Source organism: Pelecanus crispus, chromosome 5 (genome assembly GCF_030463565.1).
Source record: "Pelecanus crispus isolate bPelCri1 chromosome 5, bPelCri1.pri, whole genome shotgun sequence".
Lineage (NCBI taxonomy): Eukaryota > Metazoa > Chordata > Aves > Pelecaniformes > Pelecanidae > Pelecanus > Pelecanus crispus.
This window is the reverse complement of record NC_134647.1, coordinates 51,501,833-51,520,228: the sequence shown is the minus strand read 5'-3', so window position 1 is coordinate 51,520,228 and position 18,396 is coordinate 51,501,833. Positions and strand designations below refer to the sequence as shown.

Here is an 18,396-nt window from a genome sequence, read left to right as displayed (position 1 = left end):
AATACTATTTTTTTAAAAAAAAAAGTTACTGCTTATGAGGCACTAGGGCCTGCTAAGGTATTGCTACTTCCCAAAACTCAGTAATGGTAGGTTTCTTCTCTGAAAAACTCATTTAATTTCCCCCATCTTTCTGTTGTCTCAGGAATGATACCAATATGAGAAAAGTCAGCTCTATGAAGAACTCATTCTCCATAACACTTGAGCTAATCCTGTAGCACTTCTAATGAGAAGTAAAACTCAACATACAAACTGTTCTGCAGAAATATTTTCAGATTAAAAGGTTCTAGGGAACACTAAATAATAAGAGGAATAGGTTTCTCATATCTCCCTCCCACTCTGGCTGGTACAATCTACTTTAAATTACATCTTGTAGAAGGAGCTGAAATCTCTTTAGCCAGAATAGTATTTCATCCTAGAGAAAATGAATTAGACATGATCCTGTGTCCATGTGCAAATTAAATCTCTTCTGCACTAAAGCAAAAGCCATTAATAAGGTCTGTTTCCATCTAGAGCTGATTAGTAGCCTCTTAAGATTCCCCTACTACCACCATATTACTTTTTAAAATACCACACTTCATTGTGCCTGTTAAAGAGCTTGAAGGGACTGTCATAGCCTGCAGTATAGAAGAAGTCTTCATGGAATGGTTGGCCTCTGTTTCTTAAGATTCTGGCCAAGACTTCAGCTTCCTCAGCATACTTCTCTGGGGAGGCAAATCCACCGAAGGACCTGGTAGAAGTGAAAAGGGAGGGTTTTTTTTGTTAAGAGTTCGAGCCCTTTTTATTTTCACAGAAGGAAATTTCAGGCTTGCAAAGTGTGCAGTGTTTCAGCACTTCTGATGCAGTTTGTAGTTATTGGGTAAGCTATATAGAACCTAGCTGTCAGGGAGTGTATGACTATGTATACTACTTAGAGTATTTTTTTAAATCCTCTTAAGGTTGCTTGCAACTCTTGAGAGCATTAGCTGACACATACTGTTGCCTGTGGCTTTAATACATGCAGAGGGGGCAAGTGTAGCTTTGTGTGCTTTTCCTGTAATAAAGAACTGCCATGCAGGTTTTGTGGGAGTTTGGGACTACAGATAAAGGGGGCTGTAAGAGTTATTTAAGTGTTCTGTAGCACAGGTTGTGCCCAAGAGAGGAGGATTCTGTAGGCTGCATTTCTACAAAACCAATTCAATGCAATATTCAAGAGTTCTGAAAAATGAATGTTTCAAAACTTGGTCATTTCTCTTTGTTCTTAAGACAGCCAAATGTAAGAAAGATTGACAGAACTTGAGCATTTGGAAATCAAGGCTCTGAACAGCAGGATATATCCACAGTTAAAAATCAGTGGTAAGAAAGAGTAGTCCAGACTCTTAATAGATGAACCCCTTTCAGTGGCTACCTTCATTTGTCAGCTGTGCTTATGCTGCTTACCGGGCAAAGATGGCTGCTGCCTTCCGCTCTTCAATAAACACATCTGAGTCAGTGGGCTGTGGTGGAGAGTCCTGATGTTCAAACGGCACAAAGAAAGAGATCTTGAAGTCTGTGCAGCCAGATTTTATCAGGCATGTCACTGGCACAGTCATATCAATTTTCATTTCTAGAGGAGAGGGGGGGAAAAAAAGCATCTTCTAAGCTGCAAGCAAAGACAGTGCCTGAATGCCGCTGTAAGGGATCATGCAGACTTATCCTAAAAGCAGAAACCAAAGCAGCCTTGTGGCTATAGTGGCCTAATGAAGTGACAAGGGTGTTAAACTAGGAATGTGAACCTGCTTTGTCCCACAGCTGATCTACCATCTTAAACTATTCAGCTTTGTCTCTCTTTTGTGCTTTTTACTGTTCAAAACAAGCACATTGTACCTTTCTCATTCTTCCCTTGGATGTAGTGGAAGAGTTTCCAGAAGCCCTGCCGCATTGCCTCTTTCTGGGTCTCTCCCCTAATGACTGTGCTGACCCACTTCGCCGTCTCATACTGACGCAGTTCATAGTCCTTTGCCTGAAAGGTAGCAAAAGTCACAGTAACCATGAGATGAATACTACAGATGACATAAATTAATAGCTACTCTTTCCAAATCAGCATGAAAGTATTGCTGCAGTCAGACAACACTGGGCAGCCTCTTTGCTGCAGACCCTAGGCATACCCCCAACATCAAATGATTTGATGCCTCTGCTGTGAAATCATACTGTTCTGCCTTAGGCTGAGCTCCTCAGAGCTTATAAATAGGTGTTCCTCTTCTCCTTTGCAATTCAGTGTTAACAGTGTCCATAATAACACTTCCCAGCTCTTCCATGCTCATCAGACAGAATCCCAAATCCACCCTGACTGCAGAGAGTTCTGTTCCCCTGGCCTTTAGCAGTTACCATTGTCTCTACTGTGCTCCACCGAGGGGACTGTAGATCCAGGGACAGAAATGTTTGCTTGAAGGATTTGATCATCTTGCCAGAGCTGAAAGGCAGACACAGTTCATTAGCTTCTCTCTGATCAATGTGGTATACATAGGGAAGAAGAAAGCAATAGGGCTTTTCTGCTTAACGTCAAACAGCTTTTCCTCAGCTTCTGGTCTCCAGCCTTTCAGTAACACTTGCTATGCTGAGAAGTGACTGGAAAAGTTCAGGCAAGAGACTGGTGCTTTCTAAATGGCAGTTGTCCCTGAAATTGTGAAAGGTCTGGATTCCACTGCTTATCACCAATGATTCAATAAGGCTGAAATCCCTCAAGCCCTTGAAGGAACCAACAGAGAACCAAGACCAAGAAGCTACCTCTAGGCTGATGTGAGAGTGGTCATCCTCCAGGATAAGCTGCCTTCGCCTCTCTGTGAAGTGAAGGCATTTCCTGGCTGCAAAACAGAAGGTTGAGATTCTGCAAGTGGCAGTTGTGTGGAAATCCGTAAGTAAAAAGGACTTGAGGAGTTCAGCCAATTTGCTCCTGGATTAAAAGGTATTGGTGTTGATGGGTACTCTGTTATTCGCTGGGCCCATAACTTTACCGGGCTTCGTAATAGCTGATGCCTTTCTTAAAGGCCTTTAGCCCCAGAGTCCTGTGGACAGATGAGATTTTCTGTATTTATGAACATGTAGCTACCTTCCTAGGTAGCCTTCACATAGAAGGAAAAAGCTGAAAACATGAAAACACTCAACTTCCTCTCACTGTCCTAAAATAAAACAAATTAAAACAATCAAAATCACTATGGAAATAATCACATCTGGTTAAAAGTCTTAGATTTTAGGAGCCTTCTTTCTTACATGATTTTTGTCTATACCAGGCAGATTGTAGTGCATCACCTACATCCCAAGAAAGTGTCTGCTTTCTATTACGATGTCCTTTGCGTTTCATGTTGCAAAGGTGACACATAGTTAATTCAGTTATCTTCATTCTTAGATCATAGTACATTGTCTTCTCCGAGTATAACTTAATTGCATGTTTGTTGGGTAAAAGAAAAAAATTTGAGGGTATTTTTTATTTCTGCACCTCCTCAACTGTTTATCGCTGCACACACAAGAAGCCACTGCTGGCTCTGCTTTTTTCATGGCCTTTTAGTATTAAAGGTGCACTGATGCAGTTCACGGCATGTCTCACCTCCAGTGGTAGTCTCTAAGGTATGCCATCTTTAACATGACACTTGTGAATGGCTATTTTTGTAAAATCAAGAACTGCCTTGTGCTACCTGACTACCTTCTTACCTGTTTCCTTTTTCTTATGACGTGTAGGCTACTGCTGAATGCTATTAATCCCCTTCTGTACCCTAGTTTAGAGGTGGCTACAAGGAGTTATATTCTCTTTGGGATCTATGAGGTTGAAAAGCTTTTATCAAAAAAAGCCAAAAAACACCCCAAAAAACCTGCTGGGCACTGATTTCACTTAAAATCCTTAAAATAAGTAGCGCATAGAGCACTCACATGTTGAGCTTTTTCTAGCAGCTCCTTCAGTTCTCTCCCTAGAGCAAGGGAAGATCAGAGAACCACACGGAAGGAGACTGATGCCAGCAGTTAAAAGCAGGCACTGTCCCCCTCCTTGTCCCAGCCTGAAGATACAACATCTTCAGCAGGCTTTAGCAGAATGACTGGTCGCCAGGGACTGGTCCCAGGCTGGACAGTTGTACTCTAATACACTTTTTGTCAATCTATTCACAAGTCATCGAAGCATAACAATAAAGCAGGAATCCAATCATTTTATGAGAAGCAAATGTGAGTGATTATACTGAAACTTCCTACAGTAATTTATTCATTGCCATTTGAAAGGCAAAGATGATGCTGCTTTGCTATCACTTCACTTTCTACTACTCCTTGCTACAACTTGATAGAAAACACATTTCTCCATGTGCTCCCTGGGTGTGTTAGCAGACAAGTAAACATTCCTCCGTTTCAACACATGCTATTGTAGTAGCTGCTCTGTGAGCTGGCTTGTCTCTGTGCTTGCCAGTTCCAACCCCTCCCCGACACCTTTTCTTAACTGCTGGTTAGGTCTCTCACAGCTCCCTCTTTCATAACTTTGTGGCCAGTACTGTTGGTGACTGCATGTACAAAATATTTTTGAATTACATAAAACAATACTTCTGCGGGGAAGACAAATTGAGAAGAATCCTCCAAATATTTGCAATTGAATTAATCTTTACATCTCTTGGAAAGCTTAGCTTTGAGATTTCCATCTGTTCATATAAATATTACTGTAGGGCGTCTAGGCTTTTTCTGTGGCTGTTAACACATGGGCCAAAGGGCCAGAAAGCATAACAGGCATCTTTGCAGGTTACGCTGATGCAGTGAGTAAGCGTAGCCAGAATGTGCCATTCCACAAGCTGCGAATTATATTAAGAAAACAGAGAAAGTAGACATACTTACATTTTATGCTGTCCTTATCTCTATAGCTATTGCAGTCTATCCTTCTGTGGCTGCACATACTCACAAGATGCTGCGTGTCAGCGTTTATTTTAGTTTCATCAAACTCCGCCCATGCCTCAGCCCTACTGGAGGGAGATGCTGTTACGAAAACCAGAAGGTTGTAGCCTTCGCCTCCTCTGGGTCTCATTGGGGAGCTCCCACACAAATGCCAAAAGCCCCACCTACTGCCCACGAGGCAACATTGGGTCCAGTGTGTGATCTGGCTCCATACACAGTTTTGCACCCTTGTGTAACTTCCCCTCGTTTCCATGGTGGTGTGCCTACTTATGTCAGGGTCAGCAGCAGGTTTTGTGCTGTTGGGAGAAAGAATTTCACATAAATGATGTTACCCTGCCAGACTCAGATTACATGAGAGTGATGGTACAGAATGACAGCTTTTCCTTTTTACCCCTGGGGTAAAATGGTGGGTAGAAATCTGGCTGCAAACTAAGCTAAGACCATCCTCACAAGATATCTGCTGGCATGTTATGAAAGACAGATAGTGTTCTATAATGGCTGTCTGTTTTGAGCGGTATTTGAGACTTATCAGCCCCCTTAGCCCTTGGATATCTGCACAAAAGGGTTATACAAAGCTATTGTGAAATTCTGTCCTGCTTGTAATACACAAAGTGAAACTGGACTCCTCATTTAACCAGCTGCAGCTCCAGACATATTTAGGTACCAGCACAATAGGGCAGATTAAACTTCACAGTTGCAGCCAAATTCAGCTAAGCTCTCTGGAACATTTGAAATCAATAGCTGGGAATGACTTTTAACAGGAAACACACTTCTGCTTGCAGACAACTTAATCAGGATGCTGTGTCATACACTCCTATTCCAAAAGGGGGAATAAAAAAACCCAAACCATGCCAAATAGCAATTGCAAACTTATCTAAAGCCACAAAGCTCTCCAAAGCCACAGCAGTGGGGTGGTGTAAAGTGGTTTACTAATAGAGCCTATTAGAACATGCTAAGGCCTGAAATGCAGAAAGCAGTTTTCTGCATGCTTTGTACTTTTATTTTATGGAGCAAAACTTTCTCTCAATTTTACCTGTGTTCTGTTCGGGTCAAACAGGAAAATCAACAGAGCATTTTGGAGAAGCAGAAGCTGCTACTTCTTTGCTCAGGAGCTACAGGCATGCAAAGGCATGTGCTCATGTAAGGTTAGCTGTTACATTACTTTGTCACCCTAACATTCCTGTCAAATGTGTACTAGTAATTATTTTCTCCACAGTAGAGAAGGCCATGTAAAAAACTACACCCAGCCACAACAGTGCGGCAAATCTCAACAAATCTACCCCAATCACGAGCACAGAGAAGCATTGCCTTGAAAGGGGGGTAATTTGTAGGTAAACACAAGCCCCCTGTGAATTCTCATTTTGTTTCTGAAGCAGAGAGACCCAGAACAAATCCCCAGTCAGTTTGTGTGTGTCCAGCTGATGTTTCTATCCTGGACAAAGAGCTAACTGTTCCTGGTGGAGTAGCCTGAGGTTAGAGAACAATCATCAGTGTTTTCCAGAGAGGTTGTTTTCCAACACTCTTGTTTTTCACATAGAAATTGAGAGAGCATGTCAACAGTTGGAAGAGACAGTAGGGCAGGCATGGGGACATGTATACTGTACATAACTATATATATACCCGAACCGTATATAATTAGGGGGATGGGGAAGGGATTATGATGGAAGCTGACACACAGCCTCACTGGTACCTCCAAAGAGGGGAAAATCTGAGTATGCTAACTCTGTACCCTTTGCCCTTTACACAGGAGAATAATGTGAAAACTGTTTTAGCACCTTGAGGTCCCAGTAGTTTGCAGAACATATGACAGGGAATTTCAACAGCATACGTATACTGCTGATTTGCCTGGCACTCTCTACTGCATGGGGAAAAGCAAAAACGGGCAGTAATAAAGGCTTATACTGCTTATATAAATACAAACCTCTCCTTGTACACTATACATCTAATGCAAAGAGTTGCTGCCCACAGAGGAGCCCTAAATGTAGTAATTAAACAGGCAGTAATTAAGTCTCAAAGGTAACCTATGACACCTCTGTTTAATGTCATATATATATATGCACAGGCCTTATGAGGAGCGGCTGAGGGATCTGGGGTTGTTTAGTCTGGAGAAGAGGAGGCTGAGGGGAGACCTTATCGCTCTCTACAACTACCTGAAAGGAGGTTGTAGTCAGGTGGGTGTTGGTCTCTTCTCCGAAGTAGTTAGCAACAGGACGAGAGGAAATGGGCTCAAGCTGTGCCAGGGAGGTTTAGGGTGGATATTAGGAAAAATTTCTTCACAGAAAGGGTGGTCAGGCATTGGAACAGGCTGCCCAGAGAGGTGGTGGAGTCACCATCCCTGGAGGCGTTCAAAAAACAGGTAGATGTGGCACTTCGGGATATGGTTTAGTCTAGTCTACCCTTGATTGGTTTAGTGTGGACTTGGTAGTGTAGGTTAATGGTTGGACTGGATGATCTTAAAGGTCTTTTCCAACCTAAGCTATTCTATGATTCTATGCTTATATATATATATGTGGGACTTGGCTGGTATTTTCTAGAATAGCTGACAAAGCAATGTTTTTCTGTACTGTTGCCTTAAACTCAAGGAGTAGAGATGAGGACACAAACACATAAAAGCATGCAGTTTGTAGCTTAATTTTACTATTTTCAGCAAGTACTTACGGGCAGAACACCATAATGAACTTGCACTTAAGTAATGGTTTTCCAGGCTCGCAGCTTCTATTTGATAAGGACAAACCTGTGATATGGTCACTTGTGATTTCCATTTTTCCTCTCTGTAGACCCTATCTGTAACAAGCCCAGACAAGACTTTAAGCAACATCCCATAAAGCAAAAATCCTTACATCTGCTCTGTGGCAACATTACAACAGCTGCTGTCAAATTCATGCAAGTGTGTTGTAAGTTGACTTTATCCCTAGAGGCAAGCACAGACTGCTTGCATAAAAAAGATTAATCTTTTCCACTGACCTAAGTGTGTCAGGATTGGAGAAGCCCGGGAAAAAATGTTTCGTTACGGTATGGTTAATGATAGCTTTGAGTCATGTTCTTGAAGTCTGTAGTGTAATATGAAGAAATTGTGTGTGAGGGACAGAGAGGCATGCATGTGTCTCCAGTCTGGCCACTCACATGTTCTAACAAGTGGTCTCAACCCAAACGCTCCAGGCAGTTTTGCATTTCTGCCTAAGCCTGTCAGAGCATCAGTTAGCATTGCATTTGATAATGATTTTGATTTAAAAGAACTGAGACTCTTCACGTAGAAATGACATTTGCTTTTGCAAACACACGCTTATCAGACGATGCAGAAGCCCTTACTTCACAACAAAGAAGTTGATCATGTGATGTTACTATAGTTGCTGTAAATAATAGTCCAGGGCAGCAAAAGTGTCTTTATATGTTGTTAGATGAACTGTGGTTTTCTGCAAATTCATCTCCCAAAAGAAGCCTCTTATCTCCTTGCTCTAAAGAAAGAGAAAGCCTTCTAGGAAACTCCATTTTATATCTTAGTCTCACTTCCAGCAAAGAAAATGAAGAAGCATAAGCATACCATCTTCTAAAGAAGCAGTTGAATGTACTATAGTACATTCATATACTGTTCGAAGGGGATTCCATATTATCCTTGCAAATTGCAGAAATGAAATCTCTGCCATAACTCTAATGAGATGGTATTTAGACCTTATGCTCTAACCTACACATTTCATGTCAGCACACCAATTTGTTACCATTGGATTGGCCTTCAGCCAAAAATAATTTGCTTTCTGAAAATGCTTATGTGGATTTTGTCCATCTGCTTTTTGCCTGATTCCAGCTAATTTGTTACAAATGACACATGAAACTATCGCATCTCCCTACTACTTTGAACAGCTGACTCAATGACAGCATTACCTAAAATCTTGCTAAATGAGTGACTCCTTGCTCACTTCATCAGAGATTGCATGGAACTGACTGCTCTTGACCAAATAAAAAGCTTCCTACATCCAACACCACTCCAGAGCACTCTTGACTTGGCATTTTCCAAGATTTCTCTGCTGAAGGTCCTATTTTGGAATCATCCTAGGTTTGGAGAATTAATCCTAAATTAATCCTTCCTTCCAACTGCCCTGAAAAATCTTCCTAAACCTTCCTCTCTTCTGTCCATAGATCCCACAGAGAGACCGGAAGCTTTCTCAGCTTTATATACTGCTTTATTCACTTGGCTTTTTTCCAAAATAAGGGTTATTTTTAATATGGATCTGTTTAGGGATCTAGCTGTCAGCTGAACCCCACAAGCAATTGTCTCAGTAAACTTCTTTCACCACCATTAAGACTTAACTAAGTCCACAGAAAACCTGTAGTCCACTCTGAGTGCTGGAAGGAGAGGAAGTAAACTCAGCTTCCCCTACAAATTCACCCACATTCTGCTATTGACAGATTCTTCTCAGAAAAAAGAACATGAAACAAGGTGAATTTTTATCTTCAAGATAAGAACATCTCATGCAGGGAAACAGGATTAAAGTCACATAGGTAACAGTGTTTGCTAGAAAAACTTCTCGACACAAATCTATTGTATTGCTATTTTTGCCTTTTAAAATGGTTTTTAACAATGACTTAAGCTATAGCCTAAGGTGAGAGAGAACACACCTTCTTTGTAAACACAACTCTGAACAGGAATGAGCCAGACATTAATCATCTGAGAACATTACTCAGTGAGAGGGCTCAAAAAACAACCTTAAGGAGAACAGGCATTTACTGATTGTTTCTTATCAACAGGAAAGTCCAGTATTTGAAGTCACCAACAATCTGTACCACAAATAATGCACTCAAGTAATACCAAGAAAGACGTCGTTAGCAACCACAGTGGCAGCCCAGGGCCTCTTACATCTCACCTGCTAGACAGGCTCTCCAGAAGAAGGTAGGAGCTCAGTATCAGCCCCAGCATTTTTCTACCTGCATCTTGCAGCAGTCCCTCAGGCAGATACCTTCTGCTCTATCTTTGTGTGGAGGAACGCAGTAGCTCTGCATTTTCTTTCTCTGCTCCACCTTCCCAGAATTTTAAGGTGCTCTTTCCCTTTTCTTTTTCTTCACCTGTTTTGGTCCCCTCCTTCCTTCCCTCCCTCCCTCTCATTCTCAGCCTTCTCCAATCTGTATGCCACATGGGGTGAGACCACCAGGCAGCTCCTGTGCTCAGGGCCTGGGATAAGATCCTGACTCTGCTGAAGGCTTATTATGAGATGGTGGGAACAGCCCCAGGGGTCTGAGAAAGACCCAGGTATGCAGAAATTTCCCTAAAGAGCCCCATGTTTCCCTATGGAGTCCTGGGGGCCTGAAAATGTGTCCAGAGATGATGGAAACGGGCCTAGAGCGTAAGGACTAGTATCTTTGAGAAATGTTAATGTCCTAAAATAACAACATTTCCCATTTTCTCCAAAAAGACATTAAGGGATAACTGAAGAAATTGTGAGCTTCTTGCTAAGGGTGTCTCTATTGCGATAGCTGTTCAGCAATACAAACTGAGGACCACCATGGTACATATTGGGTGATGTGAAGCAGAATGAGGAATCCATTGCAAAGCTCTTGCAATCTTACCATGAATGTATTTGGCAGCACATAGGCATTAATGATGCATGGCTGCAGGAAAGTGTTCTCTTTCTGGCCAGTTGATCCAACTAACCACCTAAGCACAAATCTATCAGTTATCCTAGCTGAGGGTTTGCCTCCTAAGCTTCCTCCTGATCTTAGTTGCATGAGTACGGATCATATCAGAACTTCTCCTATCTTCTAACAGTGGGGATTTTGGTAGTTGGTGTGGGGTTTCAGTGAGGATTTTTGCTATTTAGATTATGCAAGTAAGGCCTCCAGAGATTGACTCTTTTAAGAATGTGGTCTCTTCTTATCTCTTTTCTCAAGATGAGCCAATGCTGCATTCTGCAGCAGATGGCACTGTTGTTTGTGTTTAGAGGTGAGTTTTACTTTAATACAAAAGTCCATCAAACTCTTTTGGTTGCCAGTGGTCGCTTTAGCTTGCTAATGGATCCAGTGCACTGTGATAGTTCTTTCTCTTTCTAAAGCCTTACATTTTAAAATACTCTAATATCTATTAGTGAACTGTTAATGGGAAGATTAAACATTTAAGCATCTTAACATCTAAAAAATTAACACCTTGGCATGTTAAACATCTTTTATGCGGCAGACACACCAGTCAATGTCTGTGTTAGGACAGTTAAGAAAATCCTAAATTAGGAAAATCTTCCAGGTTATGCTCAATTCTAGAAGAGTTAAACTGGCAAGCTTCCAGGCAGAACTGATATCCAACTTAACAGTTTAAAACTCAAATTTAAAATCTGAGAGGTCAGTATTTCTTCTGATTTTTGCACCTTTAGATTTAGGGCCGAGACAATGAGGTAGATGCTCTACATATAATGACATCACATCAGCTTCTCAGATGAATACCAGCCAGCCAAGATGGTATTTAACGAATTTGATCACTTTCTCAGGTATTGTCTTTTTTAATTTCTGCCATCATCTAGGCTTGGGTACTTCATGTTTGTTCTGAAAATAGACTTGGGTCTGTCTTTGAAAGAAAATTATATCTGGGTACATTTCTTTATTGTAGAGAGAAACAGAATCAAAACTATAGTTTAATTATGCCCAACCAGAACATGGTAGCTTGAGAAATAGGAAAATCCAGATGTCAAAACCGTGTATAGGTAGAGAGAAGTGTGATTTGGGGAAAGTAGAAGTAAAGGACAGGGGTGGTAAATTGCAGTCAGCGTAGTAAATGTTGGAAGTGTTAACACAGCAACAACAAAAAATGTTTGGAGGACACTTGCAGGGCCTTTGGCTTTTGTAGTTAACCTACCTCAGCAAATCAGTTTTATGAATAATGGAGTTCTTAATAGATATGTGAATCCACTATGTTGGCACATGGCAACATAAAAGTGTTTATAACTTCCCTGTTTGAAATTACCCTATGGAGTTATTTAGATAAGCTTTTGGCATTCATGTTCATTTCTTTTCCTTATAGAAAAATTGCTTAAATCTATAAAGCCATATTTTTATTCCTATACTTGTTTTGGAAAAACTAGCAGCTGATTCTGTTGTTGTTTTCACTGGTGTCCTTATTATCCTCTGAGCTTTGGCACCACTGACACTTTACTGCTTATTTCAGTGGGAAGTGGGAAGACACTTTTCCGGTCACTGCACAGCACGCTGCAGCTGCAGACAGTCTAAACTCTTCTTCTGCCTTGCCCAAAATTTACAATGCAGATTTTGGAACCTGAATGTGAGTTCATGTATTCAGATTCTCCTGAAAATAAATTCCCACAGCCATTTAAGCCTTCCTAAATGTTTTTGGTTTTTTTTTTTTTTTTCCATTGGAGGGATATATTTGGCATTAAACATGCACTCGAAATGAGTATAAAGGAGAGGAAGTATTTTAACTGGCAACAGTAAACTCATTTCTTCTTTCTCTCATCCTTACGACTGTAGTCACATACACATCATTGGCACTGCTGATTGCATGTGGGAGCATTGCACCTGGGAGATGAGCGTAAGGGGACCTGCAGGCAGGCCCTCGGCAGGCTGCTGGCGGGGGGGACGCGGACCTTGGCCGGGACGGGCCAGGCCGGGACGGGCCCACCGAGTGCCGGCGGTTCCTGCCCTGAGTGCGTGGCCGCGGCACGGGGGTGGCGGGCACCGGGGGGGTGGCGGGCACCAGGGGGGCCAGCGCGGCGCTGCCCCTCCCGCGGCCTTCCTCCTCTTTTTGTCCCAGTGTTAACACCTGTTGCAAAGCTTTCCCATTCAAAGCGGTATCCTCGCAGAGGACTTCTTCACGGGAAGGGTAGTCAAGCGTTGGACCAGGCTGCCCAGAGAGGCGGTGCAGTCACCATCCCTGGAAGTGTTCAAAAACCGGGTAGATGTGGCGCTTTGGGACATGGTTTAGTGGGCATGGTGGTGTTGGGTTGATGGTTGGACTGATGATCTTAGAGATCCTTTCCAACCTTCATGATGTATTTACTTTAGTAAATAGTACTTAGTTAAAGTACTTAGTTAAGTTTAATACTTAGTTAAATCTTTATCCCTGGAAGCATTCAAAAAACGGGTAGACGTGGCACTCTGGGACATGGTTTAGTCTAGTCTACCCTTGATTGGTTTAGTGTGGACTTGGTAATGTAGGTTAATGGTTGGACTGGATGACCTTAAAGGTCTTTTCCAACCTAAACGATTCCATGATTCTACTTCCATTAAAAAATAATCCAGCCACCAAGCCAGGAAATACCAAATTGCTGCTCTACCCTTAATTGGTTTAGTGGTGGACTTGGTAATGTTAGGTTAATGGTGGGACTGGACGATCTTAAAGGTCTTTTCCAACCTAAATGATTCTGTGATTCTATTTGCTGATGACTGTAGGAGGAATGAAGAGAGTTAGTAATTATCCACTGTATTATATGGTACTGCTGAACTGGACTTACTCTGTCCTTCAAACCTCTGTGGAATAACTTGTGTATTGGTTTTGGCTTGTCCTGGTTTCAGCTGGGATAGAGTTAATTTTCTTCCTAGAAGCTGGTATAGTGCTGTGTTTTGGATTTAGTAGGAGAATAATGTTGATAACGCACTGATACTTTAGTTACTGCTAAGTAGCGTTTATACTAGTCAAGGACTTTTCAGCTTCCCATGCTCTGCCAGGTGCACAAGAAGCTGGGAGAGGGCACAGCCAGGACAGCTGACCCAAACTGACCAAAGGGCTATTCCATACCATATGACGTCATGCTCAGTATATAAACTGGGGGGACCTGGCCGGGGGGGGCAGCTCAGGGGAGTGGGTGGGCATCGGTCAGTGGGTGGTGAGCAACTGCATTGTGCATCACTTGCTTTGTATATTCTTTTACCATCATCATCATCATCATCATCATCATTATTATTATTATTATTATTATTACTACTACTTTCTCTTCCTCTGCTGTCCTATTAAACTGCCTTTATCTCAACCCAGGGGTTTTTCTTTTTTTTTCCAATTCTCTTCCCCATCCCACTGGGGAGGGGAGGGTGAGCGAGCGGCTGTGTGGTGCTTAGTTGCCGACTGGGATTAAACCACGACAGGCTAAAGCACAGTTCTTTTTCCTTCTGGTAATTACATAGGGCCTTATCAGTATCAGAGAGTCTTAGAATCTTTACCATCATTTTCTTAACAGCATTCCTTCCAAAGGTAAGCAAAGACTGCCCTGAAACACGAAACCCTCGCCCAAGGACTGGGGGAGAGGTACAGAGGCGATGAGGGGAGTCAGAAACAGCGATCATGGCTTTGAAGGATGTGGTAAGACAGTCCCAACCCTGAACCACCACTGAACTGGGGAGGTGATGGGCTGGGGCAACTCTCAGAATTTCTCAAAATGTCTCTAAACTACTGTAAGATTTTAACCCCCTCTAGGCAGCTCTAAACCACTGTATACCTCTTCTAAATTGCTCTAAAAGTCCTTTAATTAGCTGTGAAGAGCTGTAAGGACCTCTGTATTGCTGCAATGAGGCAACTGCCTCAAAACAGAAGTAAACTCTAAGTGGTCTCTAAACCACTCTAAAACTCTTCTAATCAGCTCTAAATTGTCACTAAATGGCTCTAAACATCTCTATAATGATTTATTACCACCTTTAAAATGCCTTTAAGTTTCCTATAACCAGCTCTAAAGATCTGAAAAATAACTCTAAATTCCTCCAGAACTCCTCAAAAGCACACTAAGCAGTTCTGAGGAGCTGTAATAACCTTTTAAAGAGTACTAGGGTCCTCTAAACTGCATTAACATCTTTCTAAACGTCCTCCAAGCAGCTTTCAGATTAATCTGATCTTATTTAGAACGCGTCTATATTGATCTGAAGATCCCTGAATTTCCTTTAGGCCTCTTAAACTCCTCTAAGGACCTCTAAAGCTCCTTGAAGACACTCTGAGGTGCTCTAAACCCCTCGAAAATACCACCAGACAGCTACAAAACACCTGTGATGAGTTCTTAAAGAGCTATTATTACACCCCCTATATTACACCTTTTAAAATTATTTAACTGATTCTAAAACACTCTAGGGTGTCGCTAAACCAGCCTGGACTTCTTTAAATAGCTCCGGAATACCCCTAAAATGCACTATACTGCTCTAAAACACATCTAAACAGCTCTAAAACTCTTCTCGTCAGCTATAAACAAAGGTGAGAAGCTATAAATTCCTCTAAAATCTCCACTCCTCCTCTCTGAAAATCCTCTAAACAACACTAATATCTAAAATTCTTCCACACTGCTTTAAGCAGCAGTAAAATGCCTCACAATAGGTTTCAGACCCCTCTCAGTCTCCTTGTAACTGCTCTAGAACTCCTTTCTGCAGTTACGAAACTCCTGTTTAGAGAGAGTGCTAAAACTTTTCTGAAGTCCTCTAAAACTGCTCTGAACAGCACTAAGCAGCTGCACACCACTCTAAAGCCCCTATAACAGTTCTAAGCAGCTCTAAAGTCCTGTAAAGTGTGCCAGAAGTCCTGTAAATCACTCTGAACAACTGTAAACTCCTTTACCTCTTCTAAACCTCTTCTGAACACCTCAGAGCACCTCTAAACTGACCTAAAGCTCCTCTATGTTGCTATAAGCAGCACTAATGTATCTCCAGAGTACATTTAAAATGCCTCTAAATCTCTTCTGTACAACTCCAAACTCCTCTACACAGCTCTCAAATTCCTCTAAAGAGCTCTAAGCAGCTCTAAACCCTTCTAGACCAATCTGTAACTCCTACAAACTGTTCTAAGCAGCTCCAAACCATTTCAAGCTACTGTAAAACTTTTCTCATATGGTGTCAACAGCACAAAGTAGCTCTAAAGCTCTCTTAAAACACTCAGAAAATCTTCTGAACTTTCTGTAAATGGCTCTACAGAGCACTGGATTGTCTCTGAACCTCCCAAAATACACTGTTCTTCTGGGGCCACTACTGCTTAACCTCTTCATTAATGCCCTGAATGATGGAGCAGAGAGCACCCTCAGCAAGTTTACAGAGGGACCTTGAGAGGCTGGAGAAATGGACTGACAGGAACCTCGTGACCTTCAACAAAGGGAAGTGCTGTGTCCTGCAGCAGGGGAGGAATAAGCCCATGCACCAGTACAGACTGGGGGCCATGCAGCTGGAAAGCAGCTTGGTTGAAGAGGACCTGGCAGCCTTGGTGGACAAGTGGAACATGAGCCAGCAGTGCAACCCTGCAGTATCCTGCATTAGAAAAAGAGTTGCCAGCAGGTCAAGGGAGGTCATCCTTCCCCTCTGCTCAGCTCTGGTGAGATGCATCTGGAGTGTTGGGCGCCCCAGTAAAGGGAAGACATAGACTTCCTAGAGTGAGTCCAGTGAAGGGCCTTGGAGATGATCATGGGCTTGGACAATCTGTATTACAAGGAGAGGCTGAGAGAGTTGGGACTGTTCAGCCTGGAAAAAGATAAATTACCCATAGGGATGGACGAGCATAGAGAAGAGGGGATTTCTGGATGAACGAGATGAGCGTCAAAGAAAAGAAAAATACATGTGCTTTGTGAGAACCTGTTAATAAAGCCAAACCCCAGAGAAAGTGATCTCTGCATGTGAACAGCCCACAGTGAACATATTTTGGAGTGGAGGAGGAATACTACAAACCCAGACTCCTGAGATGATGATGTGACTACATGAAAAATGTGCTCCCAGAGCACACAACAACAGGGGATTGTTCTCTCTACCGCAGGCACTGGATGCTCTCAAAACATGCTCTAATGGAAGATCTGAAAGGACACACTGAAGGCAGAATGTTTTATTGCACCTGTTTTATGGATGGGCGTAGAAAACCCAAATAATTTTCCCCAGGAAGCAAACCAAGCCCACAGGAGAGCTGCAAGCTGCAGGCATTGGGGCATATGCAAGAATGACAGATTGATGTCTTTTTGGTGGTCAGTCCATATGCACTCTATATGGCCTTTCATAGCCTCTTCTGAGTCTGTTAAATGTCAGCCACAAATCTCCGCAGGGCAGTACCTTGTCTTAAGAGGTGCTGGTGGTCTGGTGGTCAGATCTGCTATGAGAAGATTTGAATTCTAGACTAGCTGCAGTCCTGGTGGGACGGAGGAGGATTGTGCTGTGCACAGCTGCATTTCTGCCACGGGGCCCAGACTGTGCGCTGCACATGGTACAAATCTGGTAAAACCACGTCAGAGAAGAAAACAAGAGCCACATGGACTGCATGTGGAGAGTGGTTTTAGCTCCCCATGAGCCATTGTTCTCTGCTCATTTGTCACAGCCTGACCTCCATTTGCCTTTCTTACACAGTGGCATGGATCTTCCCAGCTCCCCATGCCGCATGACCCAGAGCCAGGGCACTGCACTGGCATTGGGAGTGCTTCCAGCACCACACCGGAACAAGAGACGGGCAGGAGATGAGGAAGCATGGAGCTGAAGCTTTTCCTGTCTTCATGGTGTCCTGCAGTCCCCACAACGTGAACTGTACCCAGGTTGTGGTGGTGTACGTAGCGGGGCCAAAATGAAGCAGGTCTTCCCCTTAACTTCTCATTTCTATGCATCTTGTGGCTTTTGGTTTATGGCATGTTTTTTCTATTCATACATTATATGTTTATATATTAATGGTTTGGGTTTCTCTTGTTCAGATAATGATGATTTTTAAAAGAACAGCAAATTAGAGGCACAGGAGGTCCCCACCACAGTGGGCATCCATCAGAGACAATTATTATCTGCAGAGCTTGCAGCTAGATAACCATGGCAAGGAACAGAAGAGGTAAATACAACCTCTACTTTACAAAGGGGGACTATGGCACAGAGATCAATGTCTGGCTCATTTCTTCAATGCTACGACTTTTAAATTTGATGCTCAGTGCAGATCTGAGACCCTGAGGGTGAAATGTGCACATTTGTCACTTACAAGAAATACAGAGATGCAAGATGAGTTGGAACGATGCTGAATTCTTTGGGCATATGGGATTTTGTTTTACAATAATGATAATACTTTGATGCTTACCCTTAAATGACTGAGCTGTAGTTTTAGGTTTCATCTCCAATTGCACCTTTGTTTTTGTCTGGGAACAGAGAAAACATGAAATTTGACTAATTGGTTTGAAAAAAAAATCTTTTAATCAGAGATGCTCTTTATTGCAGTTCCCAGGCCTTCACAAGCTTTTGACATGCCCTCTGGTGCTTGTTTCCTTTACAGCAAGGCAGTGTGGGTTTGCTTCCTCACCACGACAAGCCTTTTGAAATCCTTCTCGTTCAATTGCACTGAGCTGCAGAAAATGTTTTTCTTTCTATTGCACCGTGTGGTGGATGTGTCTCTCTAGCAGACAGCTCCAGGAGGGCATTTTGATGCTGCTAATCACAGCAGTAGTATGATCTTCTCTCTTTCATGCAGCTCCGGAGCGCATCTGTAGACAACCTAAGGGGAGCTGGTCTTAGAGTCTGAGTTGCTTCAGCTGCAAACGCGCTTCTAGTTTGCAGCCAAGCTTCCCTCATTATTTTCAGCCATCAATAAAAAGATACCCCCTTTTTCCTACAGCGACTTGTGCC

General features: G+C 42.6%; 1 protein-coding gene across 1 annotated transcript; it reads right to left on the bottom strand.

The window, feature by feature from the left end:
• Positions 1-552: 552 nt before the first annotated feature.
• On the bottom strand, positions 553-2,418 carry HEBP2 (heme binding protein 2). The gene is made up of 4 exons (XM_009478213.2): positions 2,344-2,418; positions 1,843-1,978; positions 1,417-1,582; positions 553-727 (listed from the first exon to the last, which is right to left on the bottom strand). The coding sequence occupies exons 1-4, from the start codon at positions 2,416-2,418 to the stop codon at positions 553-555; spliced, it is 552 nt and encodes a 183-aa protein (XP_009476488.1).
• Between the last annotated feature and the right edge of the window lie 15,978 nt (positions 2,419-18,396).